At 39.1% G+C, this 27,372-nt stretch overlaps 1 protein-coding gene across 5 annotated transcripts in view; it reads right to left on the reverse strand.

Moving 5' to 3' along the window:
* Positions 1-13,092: 13,092 nt before the first annotated feature.
* Positions 13,093-27,372, reverse strand: part of RAPGEF6 (Rap guanine nucleotide exchange factor 6) — a 191,207-nt gene continuing 176,927 nt past the window's right edge. For 3 of the 5 annotated variants that reach the window (XM_030317510.2, XM_030317504.2, XM_030317520.1), the window contains 5 exons: positions 27,101-27,235; positions 21,772-22,000; positions 19,983-20,485; positions 17,398-17,712; positions 13,093-16,690 (listed from right to left, as the gene is read on the reverse strand). In XM_030317510.2, coding sequence (XP_030173370.1) covers positions 16,665-16,690; positions 17,398-17,712; positions 19,983-20,485; positions 21,772-22,000; positions 27,101-27,235 — 1,208 coding nt within the window. In that variant the 3' untranslated portion in view covers positions 13,093-16,664. Of the gene's footprint in view, positions 16,691-17,397; positions 17,713-19,982; positions 20,486-21,771; positions 22,001-22,032; positions 24,572-27,100; positions 27,236-27,372 lie in introns of those variants that run through there. The other 2 variants (XM_030317528.2, XM_030317536.2) reach the window with 2 other exon arrangements.

Below are 27,372 nucleotides of genomic sequence, written 5' to 3' on the forward strand. Positions count from 1 at the left end.
CGCAGAGTGAACAAATGAAGAGACGGGAAACAACGTGGGCTATTCAGAGCATGATCAAGTGCATAGGGAGAAACGCCTCAGAGCAGATGTGGACCTCCAGCTGAGAAATGCCGATGAGCGACTTCATCACTGGACACCCTCCTCTCTATTCCTGCTGAATGCATCCTGGGGATGAACTTGAATAGAGTCAACCTCCGCCTACCCCTGCACGCCAGGAGAAATGCCTTCAGGACTGAGATCTCATTAAAAGGCACATGGGCACGTGCCTTTTGCCAGCACCAGAGACCCCGAAAGAGGCCATGTCAGAAGCTCAGGCTGTTGAGCAACTGCCCGATACCTCAGGACTAAGCTGTGTTCTTTCCTCAGGTAGCACGAGTTCTGTACAGACTGTCAAACCATTACAAGGTCTCCACTCGACTCACTGGACAGATAGTATATAGTGCTCCCACAGAGCGTCCTCACTGGGCCAGTGTGGAGCAGGGGCCTTGGGGGAAACAAATCATGGAAGGCTATGAAAAACCACTTGATGCTTTCAAATGAAGCCTCAGACATCACGCACAGGGTCAGACAATCTCATGAGAGCATCCCACGTGAAGAACACCACATGCCAAACCGTGAGGTGGCCGAGGGGCTTTCCTGGCGTGATGGGCAGAGAGTAAGGGGAAACCCAGTGCAGCCCAGCCAGTTATTCCAGGAAATCAGTGAGTGGCGAGCACAACGTGCTCCCTTGAATTAAACAAACCTCTCAATGATCTTCTTGACCTGGATTTCAGAAAACAGGCTGTTCTTTGCCTTCCATGACATTGGCACCCTCCTTTCTCTGCCCAGTAGCTTGTGAAGTCACTGGAGGTTTCTCTCTCCTTTGTCGCCAGCCACTTGCAGCTCTCAAATCTGAACAGAAAACCAGAGAATCAGCAGGTGTTTCAATCTAGTTCAAGGCTGTTCATGAGCAAGTTCCTCAGACCCTCTATTTCCTAAAAACAAGGATTTCGGGACTGATAAAATCACCAGCATACGCTCCTATTGAAAGAGATAGTACAAAATTAATTAAGAGTGCTGCTTTCTTTCCAACCTTAAGAAATAAATGCAGAAGATAAATTTCCAGTACAGGTTCAATGATTGGTTTATTCATTAGACTTTTATTAGTTCCAGATTGCCAAATGCGCTTTACAGACCTGGCCTAACAGGGGAGGGAAAGCAAAGCTAAGTGGATGTGCTAGGCTGTGGGGCTATTTGAGGGTTGGGCCACTGCATGGAGGGGATGAAGACGTGCTTAGTAAAGGCCAGCCTTGCGCTAGGCATGCGTGGGCTGTGCTCATTCTCACAACCATCCTATTAGGGAACTTTTACCCCCCATTGCACCGATGATGGAACCAATGGTTGGAGAGGGTACATAACTTGCTCAAGGTCAAACAGCTAATTATTGAGTGTAGTAGTCTTGTAGTTGAGAAAGAGTGTCATGGGAGCTCACAGGAATTGACCTCCACCTATATGCTAAGGAATGTAGGAAGGCCTCACACAGGCCCACCTGCAGTCATGCACACAATACGTGTGTGTGTGTGCACACGGGGCGGGAGGTGGGGGGGAGGTTACTGTCACTTGAAATCCCACCAGAACACCATGCCTTGGAGACGGAATGGTTGCCTTAAAAAAGGGATTTGGGGACATGTTCTAAAACGAGGGAAGGCAGGGAAGCAAGGAAGGAGAAGGCAGAACTGGGGTTAAGTCCACATAGGTCGGCTGCCTGCCAGTCATGATCTCTAAGAGAACAGGCTTTCACAGCAAAGACAGTAGCCCCTCTGCTACACTTCTAACTCTCCTTCCCTGTCACCTGAGTGGAGGTGGGGGGGCACCTGACTCTGAAGCCTCAAACCCATGCTCATCAGGAGCCCCGATGCAGTAACATTCCAGGCCCCAGTAGTCTTTAAACCAGAAGGTGGAGACAGGACAAGGCTCAGGAGTAACTAGTGCAAAACATTTTTTTAATTGGAAGATAAAAAATAGTGAAAAGAAACCAAGAATGCCAATGACTTAGCGGTAGAACCCACCCCAAGATCCAGGCTGCAGTGGATTTGCTGGCTTTGGGGCCATCAGAAGCCAGAACGGAGGCCTGATGTGCTGCTCTAAGCAGGCCACAAAGGATTCCGGAACTCTCGCCATCCTGAGCATCTTGGTCGCTGGCAAATCTCTAGACCACAACCCAATACCTGTCCCTTCCACGTGCCTCCTGGAACAGAAAGAGCTCTTTGGCTATCTCGTCTATTATTGTGCCTCTCAAAGGAAGTCACGAGTTCAATTAAGATTTAAAGTCCGACCTTGGCAATGACAAAAAAATTGCTACTTTTAAAGCTTCTTTCTTTGCTCCTTAGTATGACAAAGCCCTAGAGGGTTTTAGCGAAATGAAGTGCTTGACTTAAAACCCAAGTTCAAGTTTCCCTGTGAATTTTTGCCCTAGGTGCAATATCAGTGCTGACTAGCTACTTGATATTTGGTGTCCTAGGGGATTTTATGGATGAGATGCAGGGGAGTGATCATTTGGAGTTTGGGTTTTTTAGGTGTGTGCAGTTGCCCTAAACATGCTTCTGGTCTCAAAGGACTTGAAACTCATCACTGCCTACCGATTCCCTCAGCCTACCACAAATACTTCATTTGTTCATTTTTCTTGGGTTGGATTTTTTTTTTGGCAATTAAAAAAAATTGTGGTAAAATACACAAACCTAACCATTTTGAACTGTACATTTCAGGAATGTTATATACATTTGCAACGTCATACAATCCATCTCCAGAAATTTTTCATCTTGCCAAATGGGAATTCTATACCCATTGAACCATAACTCAATTTTTCCCTCCTGCCTAGCCCCTGGCAATTGCTATTCTACTTTCTGTGCCTGTGAATTTGACTCTATTAGGTACCCCACACAATCAAAATCATTCACTGTTTATCTTTTTGTTTGCTGGCTTAATTCCCTTAGCGTAATGTCTTTTCTTAAAGTTCATTCATGCTATAGCAGCTGTCTGAATTTCCTTCCTTTTAAAAGCTGAACAGTATTCCATTTTATGTTCATACCACAATTTATTTTTTGATGCATCCATCGATGAACACTTGTGTTTCTTCCACCTTTTGGCTATAGTGAATCATGCATGGGTGTGCAAGTACCTCTCTGAGACTGTTCTCAATTCCTTGGGATATATACCCAGAAATAGGATTGCTGGATCATATGGTACTATTAATTTTTTGGAGGAACCTCCAGGGCATAGGGTTCTAATTTTTCCACCTCTCCACCAACACTTGGGATTTTATTTTTTATAGTACCCATCTTAATGTGATTATGATTTCCATTTCCCTCATAATTAAGTGATGTTGAGCATCTTTTCATGTGCTTATTGACCATTTGTGTATCTTTTTTAGAGAAGTTTCTTTAGGTCCTTTACACATTTTAAAATTATTTTTATTGTTGAACAAGGAATATTTAATAAATTTTTAAAAATCTTTTAAACTATTAGATATTTCTAATATATGTCTTTAAAAGTGTGAAAGTATTAAGAGGAGTGTCTTACCCTACATGACGTTATATTTGTTCAGTGATACCTTCAGAGAACCCCAGGGTACAGCCTGCCTCTACCTTAGAGCTCCTCTGTGCCTTGTCCGAGTTTTTAGGCTCCTTCCATCTCAGGGTGCCTTCATCACATTCTTAGTGCTAGGAGTATGGTTCTTTCTAGTTCTCCACTCACTTATTAAATTTCTGACTCCCAGTGTGTTTTAACTTAGAAACAGTGAAGTGCTGAGTCTCATCAACATGTTAAGAGTATAGTCTTAGTGCATTTTCTACTTGGAACCAATTTTAGTTTGGGGAGCATCTTGATTATATTTCCAAAAGGTGCTTTTGTCAGATAAGTGACCACTACATAAAGGAGTGTTGGCCAGCCAAGTTGGGTCAAGAAATGAAATTCTAGAAAAGGAGATGAAATGGAAGAATTAAGGTAGAAAACTACCCAAGTGTGATGAGGGTTAAGAGGCAGGCAGGCAGACAGAGAGGCAGCACAGGCACGTGCGAGGTGGCCAGGCACTGACAAAGGATTACACATGTGTGAACTCATTTCATCTGCAGAGCAACAATAAATACGAGACAGGTTATTGCTGGTAACCTGTTTGTGGATAAGAGAACTAACTAAGGCAGAGAGAATATACAGCGAATAAGTAATAATATTAGTTATCTGTTGCTGTAAATTATCACGAACTCAGCAGCTCAAAATAGCACAATTTCAGTGGGTCAGGAGTTTGGGCCGAGGTTGGCTGGGTCATCTGCTCAGGGTCTCCCACGGCTGTAATCAAGCTGCTAGCTGTGCTGTGCTCAAATCTGGAGGCTGACCTAGTAAAAAAGCCACTTCCTAGCTGGTCCAGATTTTGGGAGAATTCATTCCCTGGAGAACTGAGGGTTCCACCTTCTTCCTGACTGATGGCTGAATACATAGCAGGAACTCCATGTTCCCTGCAGTGTTATTCACAACTGCCAAGATTTGGAAACAATCTGTTGATGAATGGGGAAGCAAAATGTGGTATGTGCAAAGGAATATTATTCAGCCTTTAAAAAGAAAAAAAAAACATCTAGCCTTTTGTGGGAAACATGGATGAACCTGGAGGACATTATGCTAAGTGAAATAAGCCAGGCACAGAAAAACAAAGAATGCACGATCTCACTTACGTGTGGAATATGGGGGGTGCCAGGAGTTGAGGGGTGTGGGAACGGGAAGATGTTGGTCAAAAGGTACGAAGATTCATTTATGCAGGATGAGTAAGTTCTGGAGTGCTACTATATGGCATAGGGACTAGAGTCAATACTGTACTGCATAGATGAAATTTGCTATGGGAGGTGATTTTAAGTGTTCTCAACACACACAGATTATGAGTATGTGAAGTAGTGAATACGGTAATTAGCTTAACTGTGGTAACCATTTCACAACATACACATACATTAGACCATCATGTTGTACAGTTGTATGCTGCCATCCAGTGAATGCTTATGCCCCCACCCCCATTCACATGCTGAAATCCTAATCGCTAAAGGTGAGGGTATTAGGAAGTGAGGCCTGTAGCAGGTGATTAGGTCAAGTGGGTGAAACCCTCATGATTGGGATTAGTACCCTTATAATAGAAGCCCCTTCTCTGTGAAGACAAAGCAAGAAGGCACCATCCATGAACCAGGAGAGCGACCCTCAAAGAAGAGTGAGCCTGCTGGCACCTTGATCTTGGACTTCCCAGCTTTCAGAACTGTTTTGTTACATTAGCCCAAACTAACTAAGACATATACCTCAAATATATACAATTTTTATCTGTCAAGCATACCTCAGTAAAGCAGGGGGGGTGGGGAGCCCTAAATCACATCACTTAAAAAATACATCTTAGGGGCGCCTGGGTGGCGCAGTCGGTTGAGTGTCCGACTTCAGCCAGGTCACGATCTCGCGGTCCGGGAGTTCGAGCCCCGCGTCAGGCTCTGGGCTGATGGCTCAGAGCCTGGAGCCTGTTTCCAATTCTGTGTCTCCCTCTCTCTCTGCCCCTCCCCCGTTCATGCTCTGTCTCTCTCTGTCCCAAAAATAAATAAACGTTGAAAAAAAAAAATTAAAAAAAAAATACATCTTATATGAAAAATATTAAAGACCTTAAACCAAAACAATAAAACAGTGAGAGTCAAGAGAAAATCTAAATAAATGCAGAAATATACTGGCTTCACAGATCAGAAGACTAAATTTTATGAATATGTTAATTTCCTTCAAATTGTTATATTATTTCAAAAAAAAACCCTCCTCAAAATTGCAATTGTGTGTGTGTGTGTAAGTTGATAAGCTGGCCATTAGATTTATTTGGAAATGCAAATGATAAAGAACAGCTAATATTCTGGGAAAACACCAGGGTCAGCAAACTTTCACTACCAGGTATCAGTATATAGTTTACTGCTAGAGCAATGAAGACAATGTGGTATTAGGGAAGAATACGCTGATAAAACAGAATACAGACCCCTGAATAACTCAAACATATACAGACAGCTGGCTCATAGCACTGTAATCAATGTAACAAAGGATTTATCTTTTCAACAAACAGTATAGGAACAATCCATAGGGGAGAGAATGGAACCTGACCTCTACCTTACATTGGGCACAAATTCTATTCCAGATAAACTGTAGATCCAAATTTAAAAGGTAAGACACTGAAGTATTTGAAAAATATTGGCACAAATATGTTAATGAATTTGGAGCAGAGAAAGACTTCTTAGATCACACCAGAAAAAGCATTAACCATAAAGGAAAAGAGTAATGCAGTTTCTCCAGTTTAAAATTAAGAACTTTTCTTTTTCATTATGACAGAGCATGCCATAGAGTGGGAAAAGTTATTAGTCATGGATGTAACTGATAAAGGAGTCATATCCAAAATACATAAAAAACATCTACAGGTAGATAAAAATGAAATAGACTAAAAAATGTACTTCATAAAAGTGAAAATCAAATGGCCTACAAATTATGAAAAGGAGCTCAATTCCCTATAACCAGGGAAACAAAAACTAAAACCATAATAAAATACCGTTACATATCTACCAAAATGGCCAACATTAAAAATGCGAAAAATACCAAATGGTCTGAACAGACAGCTGCCAGGAGTCTATGGAATAGGCAGTGGTTCAGTGTAGACTGCTAGCAATCTGACTTGTTCTTATGTGTTACCTGATTTTCCTTCCTGCTCAGAATTGGGTCATCAGAGTTGGGTCATATGTGGAAATCTGGAAGATTTCCCTTAGGTGCCCTGGAAAACACCAAATCCTATGTACAAATGTACAAATGATATGTTAGGAAATCACTGCATCCACACTGTCCAGAGTTTATCCAAAGAGAATGTCTAAAATTCTCTTTTCTAGTTGGAAATGTTTCAGTTTCATCACTCCTGTGAAGGAGAGCTCAAAATATTTCACTGTGGACTGCAGGCATACCGGGAAAGACGGCTAAGAAATTACCTCGCTCTTACGTTTCTGAAGACAAAGACTGCGAGAAACACGCTTTAGTGTGGCGCCATCTGGTGGCTCCAATGTATTTTACCACAACTTCCCCTTTCAGGCCACATTTTTACAAAGTATAAAAGGTTCTGGCCCCTGATTAGCTGCTGCTACAGTCAAAATAGAGCAGAGCAGAGCTAAAGTTCCACACGAACTCCAAACCGATGTAGTTTTTCAAAACGGGATTAAGCAACTTTCCATGTTTAATGGAAATTTTCCCCTCTAATTTAGTTTAAGTCTTGCCCTGTTTTCTTTTTTTTTTTTTTTTTTTTTTTTTTTTTTTTTTTTTTTTTTTTTTTTTTTTTATATGAAGTTTATTGACAAATTGGTTTCCATACAACACCCAGTGCTCATCCCAAAAGGTGCCCTCCTCAATACCCATCACCCACCCGCCCCTCCCTCCCACCCCCCATCAACCCTCAGTTTGTTCTCAGTTTTTAACAGTCTCTTATGCTTTGGCTCTCTCCCACTCTAACGTCCTTTTTTTTTTTTTTTTTTTTTTTCCCTTCCCCTCCCCCATGGGTTCCTGTTAAGTTTCTCAGGATCCACATAAGAGTGAAACCATATGGTATCTGTCTTTCTCTGTATGGCTTATTTCACTTAGCATCACACTCTCCAGTTCCATCCACGTTGCTACAAAAGGCCATATTTCATTTTTTCTCATTGCCACGTAGTATTCCATTGTGTATATAAACCACAATTTCTTTATCCATTCATCAGTTGATGGACATTTAGGCTCTTTCCATAATTTGGCTATTGTTGAGAGTGCTGCTATGAACATTGGGGTACAAGTGCCCCTATGCATCAGTACTCCTGTATCCCTTGGGTAGATTCCTAGCAGTGCTATTGCTGGGTCATAGGGTAGGTCTATTTTTAATTTTCTGAGGAACCTCCACACTGCTTTCCAGAGCGGCTGCACCAATTTGCATTCCCACCAACAGTGCAAGAGGGTTCCCGTTTCTCCACATCCTCTCCAGCATCTATAGTCTCCTGATTTGTTCATTTTGGCCACTCTGACTGGCGTGAGGTGATACCTGAGTGTGGTTTTGATTTGTATTTCCCTGATAAGGAGCGACGCTGAACATCTTTTCATGTGCCTGTTGGCCATCTGGATGTCTTCTTTAGAGAAGTGTCTATTCATGTTTTCTGCCCATTTCTTCACTGGGTTATTTGTTTTTCGTGTGTGGAGTTTGGTGAGCTCTTTATAGATTTTAGATACTAGCCCTTTGTCCGATATGTCATTTGCAAATATCTTTTCCCATTCCGTTGGTTGCCTTTTAGTTTTGTTGGTTGTTTCCTTTGCTGTGCAGAAGCTTTTTATCTTCATAAGGTCCCAGTAATTCACTTTTGCTTTTAATTCCCTTGCCTTTGGGGATGTGTCGAGTAAGAGATTGCTACGGCTGAGGTCAGAGAGGTCTTTTCCTGCTTTCTCCTCTAAGGTTCTGATGGTTTCCTGTCTCACATTTAGGTCCTTTATCCATTTTGAGTTTATTTTTGTAAATGGTGTGAGAAAGTGGTCTAGTTTCAACCTTCTGCATGTTGCTGTCCAGTTCTCCCAGCACCATTTGTTAAAGAGGCTGTCTTTTTTCCATTGGATGTTCTTTCCTGCTTTGTCAAAGATGAGTTGGCCATACGTTTGTGGGTCTAGTTCTGGGGTTTCTATTCTATTCCATTGGTCTGTGTGTCTGTTTTTGTGCCAATACCATGCTGTCTTGATGATGACAGCTTTGTAGTAGAGTCTTGCCCTGTTTTCTATTGAGGGTTTTTCTTTTGATATACAGATGTACTTCATATATTCTGGATACCCGTCCCTTGAAGGGGTATATGAATGAAAGTACATTGTCCAACTCTATTATGGCCTTTTGTGTTTTTATCTTTTTTTAAAATAATTTTTTAACGTTTATTCATTTTTGAGAGGCAGAGAGAGCGCATGAGCGGGGAAGGGCAGAGAGAGGGAGACACAGAATCTGAGACAGGCTCCAGGCTCTGAGCTGTCAGCACAGAGCCCAACGTGGGGCTTGAACTCACAGACCGTGAGATCATGACCTGAGCTGAAGTCAGACGCTCAACTGACTGAGCCACCCAGGCGCCCCCCTTTTGTGGTTTTAAATGGTATCTTAAGATAAACCTGTCTTTAAGACAGTCAAATACATCAATCATTTCCTTTAGAGTTGTCTTAGGAGGACCTTATTTAAGAAATCCTTCCTATTGCTGACATTTTGTTAAGACAAGCATTGTTTCTTCTGTAAGCATTGGTGCAATTTTTTGATAAAGTCATCCAGGTCTTGAGTTTTCTTTGTGGAAAGGCTTTTAAAATGACAGATTCAACGCCTTTAACAGCCACAGGATTACTAAATTTTCCTTGTTACAGATTTGGTTTTTTCTGTGAATTTATCTCATCTATATTTTGGTTACTTTAAACGTCTCGTCTTTAATGACGTTAATCATAATGATTCCTTTTCATTCCTAATAACAGTTTTGCCATTTTTCTCTTTTCTTGGTCATTCCCCCTAAGAGATTAGCAATTTTATTAGTCTAAAATTTTTAAAGAATTTAGTGCTTTGTTAATCTTCTGTTGGTCATGTTATATATTTCATTAATTTCTGTTATTATTTTCTTGAATTTATTAGAATTTAATTTGCTGTTATTATTCTGGTTTCTTGAGAAGGATGTTTAATTCATTTTTAGCCTTTCTTACATATACATTTTAAGGCTACAAACTTCCCCTTTAAGTATGGCTTTAACCTCAACCAAAAGGTTTGATATTCATATTTCCATTTTAATTAAAATTTTTTTTCTACTTTCCACCAGGTTATTGGGGGAAACATTTCTTAACTTCTAATTTTTAGTTTGTGTTACTAGTTTAATTTTGTACAGAGAGCCTTTTCTACAGGAGTCCAACTTTTCGCAATTTTTTACTTACTTTATGGCTTACCAGAGAGCCAACTTTGATCAGTACTCTGTGTTCACCTGGAAAGAACATAGGCTTTGCTGTTGCTGATTAAGTGTTCTATATAGTCCATTAGATTAAGTTTGTTAATTGTGTTGTTCCTGCCCTCTGTATCCTAAATGCTTTTTTTTGGGGGGGGGGGGGATAGGGTGTGTGTGCTTGCTTGTTACTGTTATTTACTGACAGTTATATTCAATTTTTCTATATGGACTTCCACTTCCAGTCAAGATGGAGTAAGTACCACTTTACCCTCATGACTCAAGTAACTAACACACTAGAGAAAACATGTAAAACAATGCCACTCAAGACACTGGACATCGGGCAGTGAAGAACAGTAATCCTCGAGAGCACAAAAACAAGAGCTGAGCCTTACCTCTGCCCCAGTTTACTACCTGAAGAAAACTTCCAGGCTGTAATGTAAGGGAGGAGAAACTGAGGCGGAGCTCATCAGTGTTCCAGAGCTGACGAGACAGGTGAGAGTCCGGGAAGATGCAAGTAGCTAGAGTTCAATCTTCCATAAGCTTCAAAAACAGACAAAGAGTAACTTCCAGCTCTTTCCACGAGTCCAGTTTAACCTTAATACCAAAACCTAACAAGGGTATTATAAGACAGGGATGTTAGAGACCATCTCTCTCTTGAACATAGATGTAATATTCTAAGTAAAATACTGCAAAATCAATCAAGAAATACAAGATATATCTATATATCTTGTTTATATATCTATAAAAAGAAGATATCATAACCAAATGGGGTTTGTTCTAGCAAAGCCGATGGTGGAGTGGGGGAGCAGGTGTGGAAGAGGGAGGGGTTACACTAGGAAATCTATGAACTAACCAACCACACTAAGAGATACAAGAAAAATAATTCGATCATCTCAAGAGATTCAAGAAAAGTCATGTGCCAAAATTCAGTACACCACAAACCCACTTACCAAGTTATAAATAAAAGGAAACACCCTAAATTCACCCTAAAGAATACTTATTAAAACCCCAGAGCAGTCATTCCGATCAATAGCGAATCACAAAATTTACCCTTGAGATCAGGAGCAAAGAAAGGAATTTCACCCTGACCACTTCAACACTGTACCAGCACCGTGACCAGTGCAATCAGGTGAGAAATGAAAGGCAAAATGACTGGAAATAAATAAAAGTCATTATGAGCACATGATAGGGAGTATCTAGAAAAATCCAAAAGAAACACAAACCTAGAATAAATGAATTAAGATTGCTAGATACAGGTCATTATAAAACTACTGTAGTTCAATATTCTAGCAAAAAAATTTAAAAAAAGATCTTAAAAAAACATTTAACAAAAGAGAATATCCAAAAGGCCGATAAATATTTGAAAAGATGCTTAGCATTGTTAGTCATTGTGAAAATTAAAACCACAGTAAGATACCAGTACACACTATCACAATGTCTGAAATGAGAAAAATGAGAAATATTAAGTTTGGCAAGGATGATAGGAATGTCCCTTGTGTAAACAGTTGCAAAAACAACAGACTGATCAGGTGGCTATAGACAGTGCTTCTGGGGTGGCCAGTACCCCTGGTCTTTGTTCATCAGGTGCTTCTGGAGGATGGCAGAGAGGTTGTAGATTCTGGGTCCCCAATATCAAATAACGTAGTGTGTATTTGTTTCCTCGGGTTACAGTGACAAAGGACCAAAAATTGGGTGTCTTAAAACAAGGCCAGAAGTCCAAAGCAAGGTGTCCTCCAGAGGCGTTAAGGAACAATCTCCTCTCTTCTAGTTCCTGGAAGCTGTTGGCATCCTTCCACTCCTGGCCACATCTGCTGTCTTCACACTGCCTTCTCCACTAGGTCTATTTTTATCTTCTTAGTTTGTCTCTCTCTTACAAAGACACTTGTGTTGGCCTATAGGACTCATCCAGATAATCCAAAGTAATCTCATCTCAGAATGCTTAATTATATCTACAAAGAGCCTGTTCTTAAATGCAGTAACATCTACAAGTTCTAGAAATTAGGGCTTGATATTTTTGGGTAACCATTACTCAACCTATTACACCCATGTTTAGTATTTTCTAAGTACAGGAATGAACTAGTGATACTGCACAAATGGTTAGGGGAAGGATCAGCCTGGGAAAACCTGGTGTGTGTGCTGGGAGGACGAAGAAGCCCTACCTTTCACAGAAACAGTATTCTTTGGGTACAGACTAAAGATTGGGAAAATTTTAGAAAGGAATGCTAAAACATAATTTCCTCCTTCTCTGCCAAGGTCCTAGGATCTGATCCCGTAAAAGAAGCTGCTGCATTTATTGCCAATAGAGGAGTGGGCAATAGGCATGCTGTGCTGGGCCAAGCCAGCTGCCAACTCAACATGCATTCTTTCCTCCTTCATTGAAAGGAATCCCACTTGTATTTGGAACCATGGATTGCTCAACTAAAAAGTTCACGTCCCAGGGTGCCTGGCTGGCTCAGTCAGTTGAGTGTCCAACTCTTGATCTCGACTCAGGTCATGCTCTCACAGTGGCTGGTGGGATCGAATCCTGTGTCGGGCTCCAAGCTGACAGCACAGGGCCTGCTTGGTATTCTCTCTCTCTCCCCCCCATCTCCACCCCCCAGCCCCACCACCTCTCTCTCAAAAATAAATATACTTTAAAAAAAAAGTTCACTTCTCAAGTTTCCTTGCAGCCACCGATAATGTGACACATTTCTGCCTAGTGAGATAAAAGCAGAAATACCTAGTGGAGCTTCTGGAAAAGCTGCTATTTTGCTAATAAAATTTGCACCTTTTCCCTTAAGCCCTTCCTACAAAACAGAGGTGATGTCAAGAGGTATCAATGTCCTGACAAAAGCCGCGAGTCCTTGACAGCAGTGTGCAGTCACTTGATTAGCCCTGGACAGTCTGCCCACAGACTTTCCTGTCATAAGAGAAAAACAAGCCCTAATGGGAGTAACCATTATTGCTTGATATGTAATCAAACACACTTTGTAAGAACCAAACAACAGGTGGGCATTTTATAAGACACTACAAAGTCAACAGTAATTGGATCATTCCAGTATCTGGAGATGTGACACCAATGCCGGTCCCAGACTGGCCCTCTTGAGTTATCTGTGTCCATTCATTTGTAATAACGTGCAGAGAAGGTTAATGTAGATTCTTTATTGATTCCACCAATGTATTAGTAGATATGATAATAATAAACAGTACTTTTACATTCTCTTAACCAAAAATATAACAAATATTTACACTCAGTAAAAATACAAAAAGCATACAGAGGCACTGTCTTTCTAAAAGACATAAGTTTAAGAGGTATCAAAAAATAGGAGACAAACATTGCTCATTACAGGATACTTTACAATCACTGAATTGTGCAGTATAATTGCATTCGATTACAACTGTGCAGTTTTGTTTTGTCTTTTTCTGATAAGCTCACATGTTTCTATTTCAAAAGGTCAAGTACAACTGCATTCTGTGTATCAAAAATAAAGAAGCCTTAAAAAAGCACAACAAAAGCTGAAGATGAACTGGAGTTCAAGTTTAAATTTGAAAATGTACTGTGACACTTTTTTGAAGATTTATCCCTTTTTTCTGGCCTTTAAGGTACTGCTAACGGGATACATCTACTTTAATATCACATTTTTTAGAAACTTAAAATGTATCAGAATAACAGTAATTGTTTTAAATATACAAAGAAACTCTTTCTCTCCTTCTTCTTATAGAGAAGAAAACACTTTATAAAAATTAGGTTTGTTCTTGGGAATCCTCATGATTACTGCCTCATTTCCCGGCCTGGGAGATTCTCAAGGAGGTTATACAGATGACGACAGTGTGACTTATCACCCTCATGAAAAAACAGTTAAGTCTTTTTCTCCCCAAAGATCAGATTCATAGTAATCATTTGGAGGAAATAAGAATCTACAACTTAAGATAAACTTTTATGGAAGTATATACTGGATTTATTCATTGTCCAAATCTTTCATTATGAAGAAACTGTTTTGTTGAAACTTATTTGGTAGAAACTTTGCACTGAGGATTTACTACTTCATTAAGTCCCGACAGATTTAGAGTTGAGGTGGGATGAGGGCACTAGTCTCATTAAAATTTTAAAATAAAAACAAAAACAAATGGGGATTGAGAACTGGAGGAAATACAGGTTAAGGCTTCTCTTGTTCTAGTCATGTAACAAACTAAGAGAAGGCAGAAGTGTTCCCTAAATTAAAATTAAAATGTAAAAATCCAAACTCCATGAGTTCTTAGGAGATACACACATACCACATACAAAGCATTTGGCTTTACTTCCTGATCACTGTGATTGGCTGACTCAAACACTCACAGCTGGAGCCAGACAGACAAAGTCAGCTACAAGGTGCAGTCCCAAAGCACAGCCTCTGACTCTCTGTGCAAGATATTATTGACACCATTAAGGACAAAGACAGGTAAGGCTCCCATATGATTTCAAACACCTGCAAATGAACAGATATTTTACAAACAGCACATTTTTTTTTCTGGGGAAATGGATATAAAATAGAATAAATACTCAAACTTGACAAAAAAAATGACTAACAAAAGTATCTTTCATTTTCTTTGTTTGGCTCTGGACATGAAAACAATACTGCGTAAATCAGTGAAGGAACATTTTTTGTAATCAAAGGACCAGTATTTATAGGTTAAATCACTACAGTGTGACTTTTAAACCAGGATTTTTGATCCAGGCCATTTTCCATTTCAACAGACCAAGAAAGCTAGAGAGCCAATTAGCCTCATTCTGACATACCTGGTGGGGTGGGGTGGTGGGCAGGTTTTTAAGGCTTTAAGTTTCAGATTGACATTTTTTTGTTTTGTTTTTTTGTTTTTGGCCCAAAGGAAGTTTTCAGATAGGCTATTTTTCCTAAAATGAAGAGACAATCATTTTGGCAGAAAAGATAGACCACTGCCACTTACCACTTGGAAATGATTCATGATTTTAAAACGAAGGGGACTGGGGTGGGAGAGGTGCCCAACTGGCTCAGTCAGTAGAGCATGTGACTCTTAACCTCAGGGTCAACAGTTCAAATTCCACATACGGCATGAAGCCTACTTAACAACAACAACAACAAAAACCAAGGGTTGGGGTGGGGGGGGTGCAGGGAAGGAGAGAGAGAAGAGACAGCTAGGAAAAAAAGAGGAAACAGTCTTGAAAAGGAAATCACAAACCAGCTAAATCCTGTAAATTCACATATAGACAATTAGTACTCAGAAGTAAACCCATTTTGGCTCCAAGTTGATCTGGGTAGTGCACATGAATGGCTTTGGCTTTTTTTTTTTTTTTTCTTTTTTTGGTAGTCATAGAAGTTAATTAAGCTCTCACCTGCATTTACATTTTTAAAACATGATTAAATTTAAACTTAAGATATAGAAAACACCGTATTTAATTTGTAAAAATGTGTAAGGTCTAGGTCGCCCAGTAAACAGTCACAGAAATTTTAACTAAACAGTTAAGGAGCGCCATGCCCAACAGACTGTTAAAACATAGATCTCTTTCCTCTCAAGGGCTTAAACTGAGAGCCAAGAGAGAATCATTCCCATAATTCTAGCTCCTCTGTCCCCCCTAAAATTTTCAACCAATTAATACCTTGGTACACTAATGAGCTGTGTTGCAGGCAGCTGGGGGCCGCAAGGTTTATGAACACAGCCTCATGCTGTGAGATTGAGTGGAGGGGATGTTGCAGAACATTACATAAAGCTTAATTCATCTCCATGATTACACACCAATGATTGCACTTCCTTCTTAAAAAAAGAACTCCATTATTTGAGCATTTAAAAATTTTTGTTTTGGGTTTCTGCAGAACTCTCTAGAACCCATTCCTACTTACTGGATTTATACTTTTAGGTAGATGCAGCACGACATTCACTTCAAAAAGGGTTGGTATACATGTTTAAGGAAAACTTCATTCTTTAGAGATGAGGGTGGCTACCGACCTAATTATAGCCTCCCTTTCCCAAAGGACTAATAAGAAACCCTGTGGCAGCTTCATTTGGCCTTCCAAATCAGCAGATGGCAGTATCTTCCCTCCTAACACCTCAACCAAATACGGCTTCCTTCCCCACTCAAACGGAGACCCTACCTTGCACTGGTGCAACAGATCAAGTTCATCTCTGTATACATTAAGCATATCATCCTGTAAAGATGACTTCAGTTTGTTCAGACCAGAGACAGTTTTATGGCCTAAAACATAAACATCCACTAATGGTAGCTCCCCAATACAAAGAAAACCACAAAACTTGAAATAATAAGTTACTTTTCAAATACACAAGAGTATCCTTGGTATTGGCAGACATTTTCAATTTGTCCATTAACCCAAGCTATGGCTTGGAAATACTACCACTACTCTCTTAAAAATAACTTCTTCAAGAAAAATCTGATATACACAGGGAGGACTCTGAGTTTGAATCTGTTCTAGTAACTGTGGTCCCAAGGCAGGTCTGGTGTGTGAAGTGAAGACTGGTTTCCAGGCACAATATCCATAGCTGAAGAAACTATGCATCTACAAGGATTAAATAAAAGGAAGCATAACTCAGGGCTATTTCATTGCTCAGGGTACGGGGAATGAAACCTCTGGATTAGCAGCAGCAGCAAGCTTTTTGTTGGCAATGGCCTGCAGAATCATGACGTGGTTCTACCCACTCCTTCCCCGACGATTTTCAGTAAACTTCAAACGGGTGCTCCAAAGTCTAGACTGCTGAGACCTGTTCATTTTCTGCCAACAGTAAAAACAGAGGAAAGTGGTAGATGAGGCATATTAATGAAAATCAACTTACAATGTAGTTACCTGTTTAGACAATTAGTCAATTTCAACGAGAAATCCTCTCAAATATCCCATCAGGGCCCTGATTTTATTATAATGACATTTATGAGTGTTGATCACACTTGAAGGCTGAAAAACTACAATTTCCTAACTGCTTTTTCATCACTTCATTACTCTACTGTTTAAAAGGATACAATTTTACTTATTTTTAATAAAGCGAACCATTTTTGAAATATCGCCCCAGCTGCAGTCAGTCAAGAGTTTTGCTCATAAGAGAAACGACATCAACGGCATGAATTCAGGCAACTCAGCACTTTGATATTTGCACTTTGAAGTTTTCATGCTTTTATGGGAGACACAACTCCACTAATGTCAAGTGCCTCCTCTTGAAATTATCCTCTGAGATTGAGCTGCTATTTGTCAAATATGAGAATACCCTATTTGAGCCAGAAGAAAGGTACAGGGCGCAAAGAAACAAGCAGCTTGATCTCTCCATTAAAAAAAAAATACACCCCTGTATTTAGGAATTTCTTTTTTTACCAGAGATTTGTAAGGCATTTTACATGTAACCTTAATGATTATGTAAAATAACATAGTAAAGACCAATTAATGTATTCAGCAATTCATTTAAGACCCATTAAGGTAGTTTGTCAACATACCATCTGTTTCGCTATCTGCGTCAGTCACATCTGCTAGTTTAGGATGGGATGGTTGCAAAATATGCCTCTGAGGCTGAGTTACAATCTTCGATGGAACACAGGCCACGGGGCTGCTACCGAGAGAAGCTGGTGGAAGTCTAGAGAGGCTGTTATGCATCATCTTTGACCTCTGCACTGCCACACTATAATCTGGAGGTCTTAGGTGTAGGTGGGGTCCTTCCTTTAGGTCCGCTAAAGAAATGCCCATGTATCCTGGAGGAGTGGGAGGTGGCTCCCTATACCTATCCTCCTTCTTGGGTGAGGTGACACAGTACACTGGCATGAAAAATAAGCAATGGAAATGTTAATGAAAAATGTAAGAAATGAAAAAAACCATACTGAAACTTATTACACTGACAAAACAGAAACCAAAACCAAACTAAATAAATATATTTGAATACAATAACAGATTATAAAAACATACTATTTTAAACCTTAGTATTAAACCTGTTTTTTCAAACACATAAATCACATGAGGTCTTATAAACATAAATAAACAGAGTGACAGAGAACTGAAAACAATGATGCCATGACGGGCCCCCCTCTGCAGGGGGGCCCTTGCACCACAGAGATGTCTGCCTGGCTCCTCGACGACTCCAGGTCTGAGGACGATGGAGTCAGAAACATTGAACAGTTTACCCTGAACATCTATGCTCTGCTGACTGAGAGGATTTTCACAGGAAGGACGTCTGGGCCCTCTATTTCAGGTCTCTTATACCCTGTCTCTGAGACACAAACCACTGTTTCATGGCCTCCCAGGTGGACTATCAGTCCTGGCATATGAACAACATTAATGTTCTGGGAAATAGAGGTCCTAATTCCTTCAAGAACCTTCCTTCCAACTTCTGATCTGTGACTAAGTGAAAAAGAAAAAAACAGCTATCATTTTAGGCAATTCATCCTAAGTTTCCGTGGTTTTTAGTGGACATTAAAAATAACTGTGATTGGGGTGCCTGGGTGGCTCAGTCAGTTAAGTGTCCAACTTCAGCTCAGGTCATGATCTCATGGTTGATGAGTTCACAAGCCCCTGCATGGGGCTCTGTGCTGACAGTTCAGAGCCTGGAACCTGCTTGAGATTCTGTGTCTCCCTCTGTGTCTCTCTCTCTCTCCGCCCCTCCCCCAGTCATGCTCTGCCTCTCTCCATCTCTCAAAAATGAATAATTGTTAAAACATTTTTGAAAAAATAACTGTGACTTTAGAAAAATTGTGACCTAAAATCCTTTTCCCTAAGTTTGCGGGAGTAAGGCAAAGTTTCAAAAAGCATCAGAAATGGGTTAAAGAAAAAAGGAAGTTCCATGAAATTAAGAGCAATTCGTAGGATCTAAGGGACAGGTGGATCTGAATATCCTGATGACGTAAGTAACTTTTAAACACAAGCATTACCTACATATAAGCAGAATAAATTAAAAAGGACCATTAATAATTCTAATATTAAGTCTCCTTTTAGAGGATCAAGTTCTCCCATACTGAAATTTCTACCAATGTACCAGCAAAATCTGCATATAGTATCAAGGTCCTAAAGGATTTCCATTCCTAGCTGAGAGGATGTGGCAGGGACAGGGCAGAGCACAAGTTGTCAAGACCAGTAAGACAAGAATGAAGAATTTAAGGAATTTGCCCAGAGTCATCTGGAAATGAAATAAAAGATTCTTAAAAATCTAGTTGCCTAAAAGGACAAGAGATTAATTGTATATCCTTGCAAACACATGCTTATATATCCATATAGTGGTTACCTAGAAAGATTTAACAAAAAATCCTTGGAAAAAAATGAATGAGCTAAAAATCCCAATCCATAATGCAATTTGACAAGTAAAAAAAATGTACTACAAATGTGCTATAAAAATCAGCACATCTTTCACATTCTTAGAAATTTAAATTGACTTCAGGAATATGTTACAGAGTTGATTCATAATATAGTCATTCCATATAAATAGAAAAGCAGGGGCTACTATATCCTAATATTTACATAATTCAAGGAATAAATGAAAAAAATATATTTGAGGGCAAAATACTAAAAGGATACATACACCAAGAGAGCTGCGTGTGCTCAGAATGGAGCCCACAACAGGAGTTGGGGCACCCACGCTGTGTGCTAGAAGGGTATGGTGAAAATTTGGACTTTCTAAACACAATTACCCTCACTTGTGCTATCTAAAAATAGTACCAAAGTTTCTACCATTTGTAGAAAACATTTGTGGCCCAAACTATGAGGTGGAGAGAGAACAATCCCTTCATTACTACTGCATAACAATAAAATCTTTCCTTAATGAAACCAAAGAGACCTGAAAAACAAAACAAAACTGTCGCCTTAATTAAGCACCTTCATAACACTCTTTTCATTTTAATAGGCTTGAGCACATGCCCCCAAACCCTTAAGAAAGCATGAACTTTCTGAAAATAACTTGTTTGTAGAGGGCAGGAAGAGAGGTCGGAGAGAGAGATGGAATATTTGCCAAGCGTAAAATTCTGGGCCAACATATCCCAATGCGATTTTTTGCCACTTAATCTCTCAATGCCACAGATATGACAAAGGACACACAACTTACCAATCAAGCCCTTTTCTGTACTTGAAGTAACAGTTTTATAAACTGGGTCAGTGCCATCCTTGGGGTCCAAGCCTTCAGAGGACTCAAGTGGGGTGCTCTCCAACACTCTCCTTTTAACTGTCCCATAGTTTGGTTCATATGTGTCAGACAGAGAACTGGAGGAGGCCCAACTCTGTCTCATCTGATTAGTCTCTAGGCTTCCTTTACACTGACCACAAGTTCGGGAGCAGCCTTTAGGACAGGAATAGGGCTCACAGTCAGGGGGTTCAACTTCAACAATGGGGCCATCCAAATGGGTCTGTCGGTAAGAGTTCAAAAAATCCCAGCCTTTTGGGTTTGGAAGGCTTTGGAAGTTGTCATGGGAGCTGCTTGAACAGGAAGTCCAGCTTCCACGACCACTATCGGCTGCTTCTAAAATGATATGTTCATGAGAAATCTCTTCATTACTCATAGAAGATGACACAGCTAAACTCTTGACTAGAGATGGCTTTGACAGTGTCCACCTTTTTAAAAAAAAAAAAAGTTAAGGATACACAATTAAAAGTGATTTACTGGCTTCCTGAAAAAACCTCCTGTCCAATCCAAGTACTACTGCCTACAAGAGACTACAGAACATGGATCATCAATGTTCAATACCAAAATAATCTTTTGAAAGAAAAAAAGACACTGTAATTAATCATCACTTAATCTCTATTCCCATTAATGTTAGTATTTAGCTAGAAACATACATGGAAGAAACTCAAATACTTAGCAAGGTTACCTAAGAATTTTTCTTGAATTGATTTTAAGTGAAAATGAAAAATGAGGTTTGAAACGAATACAATTAAGTATACATTTTCATTCTTGGTCAATATAATGCTACATTCTCTACATGGATACAGAATAAAGAATTCTCAACTACAGGAACCATGTTTGGTTTTCCAATTTAATTCTGAGATCAGCCTACTACAATGCCAAGTAAAGAGTAACTGCCCCGACTAACTAACAACTATTAAATGAATTCTAGTATTTATAGCAGGGGTGGCCCAAATAAAGGCTCCAGGGTCAAATCTGGCCAACAGATGTTTCTGTATGGTCTGGAGCAAACTGATAGCCTGCTGACATTATTTACTATTTTGACTTTTATAGAAAGGTCTGCTGAACCCTGGTCTAGAGAATCATACTTTAAAAACTTTTATAAATATGCTAATACTTTACTATATCTTCAGTTTTTCATATTAAGGAATACCAAATTTAACATTATCGGCTTAGAATCAACTTTCTCAATGTTTTCTCAAAGATTTCCATTTTATGTGATTGTAAATTTAAATTTACAGTTAACTTAAAAAAAAAAAAAAAGCTTTGGAGTTCCACAAGTAATTCTTACTCTCCAAATCATACTTTCAGATCAAGGACTGGCCCTACTCCCTCAACATGTCTACACTGTGTAAAGTACTGGGTATACTTCCCATTATACAATCTTTTTGAGCATTCTCTAACTTAACAGCCACAGTGCAACAACCACCTCCCCTGTTGTCAACAGCAGCTTCTGTGAGTTCTTATTAAATAAAAATATACTTGACAGTTACTTGAATTCACTAACACTTCAAAAATGAGCACCCATACATAAAATAGTACTCATTTGCAAATGAAATACAGACAATCCATGCTTGGCCCTCATATTATTTTAGGGATCCCCCTGCAACCACCCCAGGGGATAGGGGGTATTTAAGGCCAAGTTGGGGAGCACTGCTTGCAGTGGCCACTCAGCTTGGGTTTTGTGATATGAACACAGGCAAGTATGTTTTACCCAGGGCCCAGCTGACTATGGTCTCCTATCCCTGAGGAGTGTTCTGTTTTTTCCAATGGTCCAGTGGATTCAGGGACCGCCATAGCATGTGAAGAACACCGTTCATCCTGTAGAGCTGTAGACATGGAGTCAACAGAACAATTGCTCACGATGCTGGATCGTGAAGAAATTTCGCTATGGCTGGAGTCAGACAAGTTGTCAGATTTAGTTGATGTCATAAGTGTACAACCTAAATGAGAAAAAACAAGTGATCAAACTACAAAACAAGGAAATAGGTAGGGGTATGTGGTCAGGGAGAAGACAAAGAAAAGCATAAAAACAGCAAAAGACAGTGAGTAGCAATCTCAGTTTCCATCTATGTGGCTGTAATGATGCCAATCTCCTACACACCTTCCCTCCATATTCACTCACCTACCTATCTATACTGTACCAACCCACCTCCAAACTCAAGAAATTGGAAGTCAAAATCAGGACTACTGAGGAAACTAGTCCAAATATGTACCTGCCCCACGTTCTCACATAGTTGTAAGCATTTAATAAAACAAGGAGAAATTACATGTATTTCAAAATAGTAAAAAGCAGACATCTTGAATTTCTCAACTTCTTTTTAATCCTGCGTCTCCTTTTTTAATGAACATAAATATTTCATGGCCTGATCTGAATGTCTAGAATATCACCTTGAGGTAGGAGTGGGGGAGGGGAATCAAGACTCAAGAGAAAGAATTCTTTTCTGCTTTCTCCAACCACACATACTTACCCTAGATATACTGAATAATACCTAAGGAGTCTTGCCCCAAGTTGAAAGCAATTATTTTCATATTTTCATATTTTTTAATAAATACGGATTTAATCTTATACCTGGTTTCCTTTTTCTTCACCAACTTTGAAGAATATTGCATTAAACAGCAAAACTGACAAATTTATAAAAATGTGTTCTGAAAAAAACAGCATCTGCCTGTTTTAAATTGTTCTCTGACTTACTGCACAGCAGATATAGCAAGAGACATTTTCTTTTGCATTTTCTGGAATAAAGGGGTAGAGATGGAATGAGATGGGAGCATCCAAAAATAAATCTGCAGCATGATAGTTAAATGTACATTATGTCTGTTTTGATAACTGTTAGAAAAGTAAACAAAACCTCTTTTATTTAGAAAGAAAAGAAAATGCCAGTAGGTCTCAACGAAGCAAACAATTATTTTCCTGTTCACTGGACAAATGAGGTTCAAGAGATACATGACTTTCAGGACAATCCCTAGAAATCTCATTAAGAAAAACTACAGGTTTTATATTCACATATAACTCAAGTCACTAAAGAAAAAATCTGTTGAACAATAACCGTAATGAGTAGTTCCACTAATTATTTCAAAAAGAAAAATTAAGACCAAGAATATGGCTGATTTATATTTGCCTTATGGGACCAGGCACAGGACAAGTTGAGATAAGTCAGTCTTTTGACCTGTGACCACTCACCGCTACTTTCTCAGTGCCCTTTATGAATTGACTGGTAATTTTCAAGCATACCATGAAAACGGATGTAGTAAATTTAAAAATATATAAATATAAACATATATAAATTCTTCCTCAAAAGAAAAAATCATTGCTCTTTTATCCTAGGGGATAGACCTGCTTTACTGTTTTAAGAGTAATTACATCCCTGTATCTGTTAGATCAGTATTTCTCAAACATAATCAGCTCTAAGAATCACCTGAAGGGTTATTAATATATATATTCTCGGGCTTATTTCTGGCAATTCAGTATTTATGAGGTTTGTGGTAGACACAGTAACTACATTTTTAACAAATTTCCACATGATTTTTACTTGCTATTTTAGACTATCTCCTCTTTCTCCTCTGGGCCGGAGATTTATATGAAAAACGGATAAAATTAAAAGTGTGGACAAGATGCAGCTTCTTGCCTTCTTTTTCCCTTAGCAGGTAAAGTAGTTGCAGTAATAAGAACAATAGAATTCTGAGGTAAAGGTGGTGATAAGATCATTCCTGGGTGTTCTCATGAGAAAGTAAATACTGATTTTTAAAAAGTACCTCTACTTATTTCATTCACAGTAGGAAATAAAGCCAACTACAGAAAACAAGAGTATAAATTTTACTAACATTAGGAAAATAACATGTACAAATAAGGCACTTTATATAAATATGACTTTGTTGCTAGAGTACCTTTAACACTAATCATAAAATGCCTATATCAATCATATTATACACTAAGTTTTCTGACTAAAATTTGTTCGATAAATAACTTAAGCTACATTTACATTAATAAATGAAAACAAATTCCACACTAAAATTAAGTAAGGAACTCCATCAGATTGTCTTTCTCCTTTTAGACTTGAATCGCGTATAGAAGCAGTTTAAAGTGTTACTGTTGCCTCGGCTATTTGAACTGAAGATGTCTTTCCCTTTCTCATCTTTGATGTTGCTTCCAACATCCTTCACTTTCTCACAGCTTTCTGTAGCTTGATTGTGATCTGCGTCCTCTTTTTTGCTGTTGGCTAGTCTCTCCCTTGAAAGAGTTCTTTCCCTAAATCTTCTAAACGGGGACGTCACTCTTTTTCTGGCTGTGTTCTCACAACTTGTCCTGTCTCTATCCTCCTCAGTGGCCTTCTCCGTCCTGTCTGTCCTTTTGGCTGTGCTCCTGGTAATCTGAAGGATTTTCTTTTGCAAGTAAACCCCGCCTATGCCGGGGCAGCTCTGGCCACTGATCTTGGTGCTGGACTCACGGGGAGGGGATGAGGAAGACCCTGAGAGGCGCAGCAGGATGCTGAGATCAGATAGGATACTGCCAACTGGAGGGAGAGATGCAAAAACCCTGTCACGGTCAATTAATTCTTTCCAATTAATCACAATTAGCTTGGTTTCTATTACAGAGTATTTCGTTATTAAAAAAATTCAAACATTTTAACAATACTGGAAAAACTGAAATCTAGTAATGTATTTCTTAAAGGACAGAAGTCTACAATATACCACAAATACCTCAGTCATTGCAAAACAGAACATGGGAGAAAAATTACCTTAATCAGAACAAGCTGGTAATAAAATATTGTTGAAAGTAAGCCAGGGTGGTAAAATCATAAGGAAAAATATGACAAGAGTATCAGGTAACCAGAATTATTTCTCAAAAGTAACTATGTCTATAATTTTCAGGCAGATTCTACTAAGAAAAAGCTTGGTAAAAAGCCAGACAGGACATATAAATACTAAGTACAATATAAGTATTTATAAAGCACCATTTCCGATCCTGTTTCATCTCCAAGGTGGAAAGGTTGCCCTCCTTATGTACTGAGGAAGATGGAGGTTAAGGCTGCCTGATGTCATTTTTTAAAAGTTCTTACTTATATAAATTCCCCTTATAAAAAATAGGAATCTAGGCTTATTTCCTTGAATGTTAAAAAACAGAACACTAATTCCAAAGTTTAGCAAGAACCAGAAACAGATCCTACTATTGTACTCTTAGTTTAGTAACATTTTTGTTCAGTTACAGACTACTGGCAAGACCATGTCTATGGAAACAAAAAGAAATCCAATAACTGGTTGGGGTTTTGGTAAAACATACTGTACAAACAATTAGTAACAGTTTTAAAGATAATAAACTCCTCAGGTTTCCAAAGATTCTCAACATGCCTATGATAGGCTCCCAAAGCTATGAATGTCAAGGTCAATTGCTGGCCACATACTGAAAGACACTGTGGCAAAAACTCTCTATTCTAGTGGTGAGAGCAGATTTTCTGTCGAGAATGAGAGCAATGGGGAAATTCTTGTTCTTACAAGTAACGTTCAGGCAAGAACACCAAATCCAATCAACTAGTTTCCTAGTTAGAGAACTGTCTATGATGGGACTTCCGATTAGTCTCCCCAAGGGGTGGAGGGTGTAAAGATGTGCCTGAAAGAGGATTAAGAACACACAGCCACTGTTCATTAGAACCATCTGTGTGAATGGATGTGGTAAGAAGCACCTCGGAGGGCACCAGGCACACAGTAAGAGGATGAAACAGACTGTACTTCACAAAATCACATGTGAGCTACATACCACAAGATCAGAGACCTGTGTTTTAAAAACATACCTGTTAATATATATTGTTTATACATCCTGTTTAATTTTTACTAATCTTTTCTGAGTAAAATCTGAATGAAAATTCCAGCTTCTCTCAGCTATGTGAAGGAGAACAGGAAACGTTAGAATGAAGCTAAGTTACCCTGGGATGGCAGAAGGGACAAAGAGGACACACTTCAATTTACTAAACACTTATCGTCTATCAGGCTTTATAAATACTATTTCGTTTAACCCTTGTATAAGGTCCCTAAAATAGCTGGTCTTTGTTCAGCTTATAAATTACCTGGGCTTAGTAATGCAGCTATAGTGGGGAACAGAGTTAGAATTCAAGCTCTGGTCTGACATCACTTACCATATCGCTGCCACAAATATGGCAAATAATAAAAAAAGAGCTCGCAAAAGTGGGATCAAACTTAGAACATGGGAGCGGGGGAAAGCTCTAGAAGCTTTTCATTCCTGCTAGAATTCATAAGGTTTTCTTCCCCAACCCCATGTGCCCTCTTGTACTGTGATTATTTAAACATGTGATTCTTTTACATCCAGGAAGATGATGCCAGAACTCAGGAGACTTTTTTACCAAAATACAAAAAGAGTGTGGAGCATCCAGTGTAAGAAATACACACACCATTTAAAATACTACACGTGCAGCTAACGTGAAATTGCATTTGCATACACACTACCCAGTCTACTCAAGACAAAAAAAGCTTCACTGTGAATTATGAAAATGTAGGTCAATGAACAAGACCGATTTCAGGCATTTTACATCAAGAGGTTCTCTTTAAGTGTGATGTAAAATCCACAGGGCTATAAGTTATTTTAAATCCTGATTACTAAAAAGGTAATAATATTCCATTACTAAAAAAGGGAACATATCAACCTAAATATGCTTTTTTCCCCCGAATTTTGTAGCTGGTTAAAACCAATTTATTGTAGAAATTCGTATTTTAAAATACTCCACAGAAATGTTTAAAAAATTGGAAATTTGAATAACACCACCAAGAATCTGCAAAGAATGAAGTGACTGTGATTTCTGCCTTCATTCTTATCTATGCATGTCCACTCTGAATACAGAAGTCCTAGCTTATATAAGGCACAACACCTGGAGAGCATCTGAATAATTCAAACTAAAACATGAAAGTTCAAAAAGTATCAGGAGGTACATGTTTCTTCACTTTCTATTATCACTAGAGAGGGAAAAAGCAAATTATGTGTCACAAAGCGTTGCTTGGTGTAAGAACAACTAGCTTAAACTGTTACGTCTTACCTTTGCGAGGAGAGCCTTGAGGAGATGCAGGAGGACTAGAATGTAAGGATGATGCCACAGAGATCGTATCTTCTGGATGTTTCTTACCAATTATTTCTTCAGTTGTCCCTAAAACTTTCTGAGGTAAATTTGTACCTGAAAATAAAACCCAAGAAGCAAGTAAGCATCACTTCACAATGAAAATATCTGTAAGGTGCCTAATATGCTACATAACTAAAGCCATGATGCACAATGGCTAGTGTAGTCAACTGAAATGTATAAATGACAAACAG

Source organism: Lynx canadensis, chromosome A1 (assembly GCF_007474595.2).
Source record: "Lynx canadensis isolate LIC74 chromosome A1, mLynCan4.pri.v2, whole genome shotgun sequence".
Classification (NCBI taxonomy): domain Eukaryota; kingdom Metazoa; phylum Chordata; class Mammalia; order Carnivora; family Felidae; genus Lynx; species Lynx canadensis.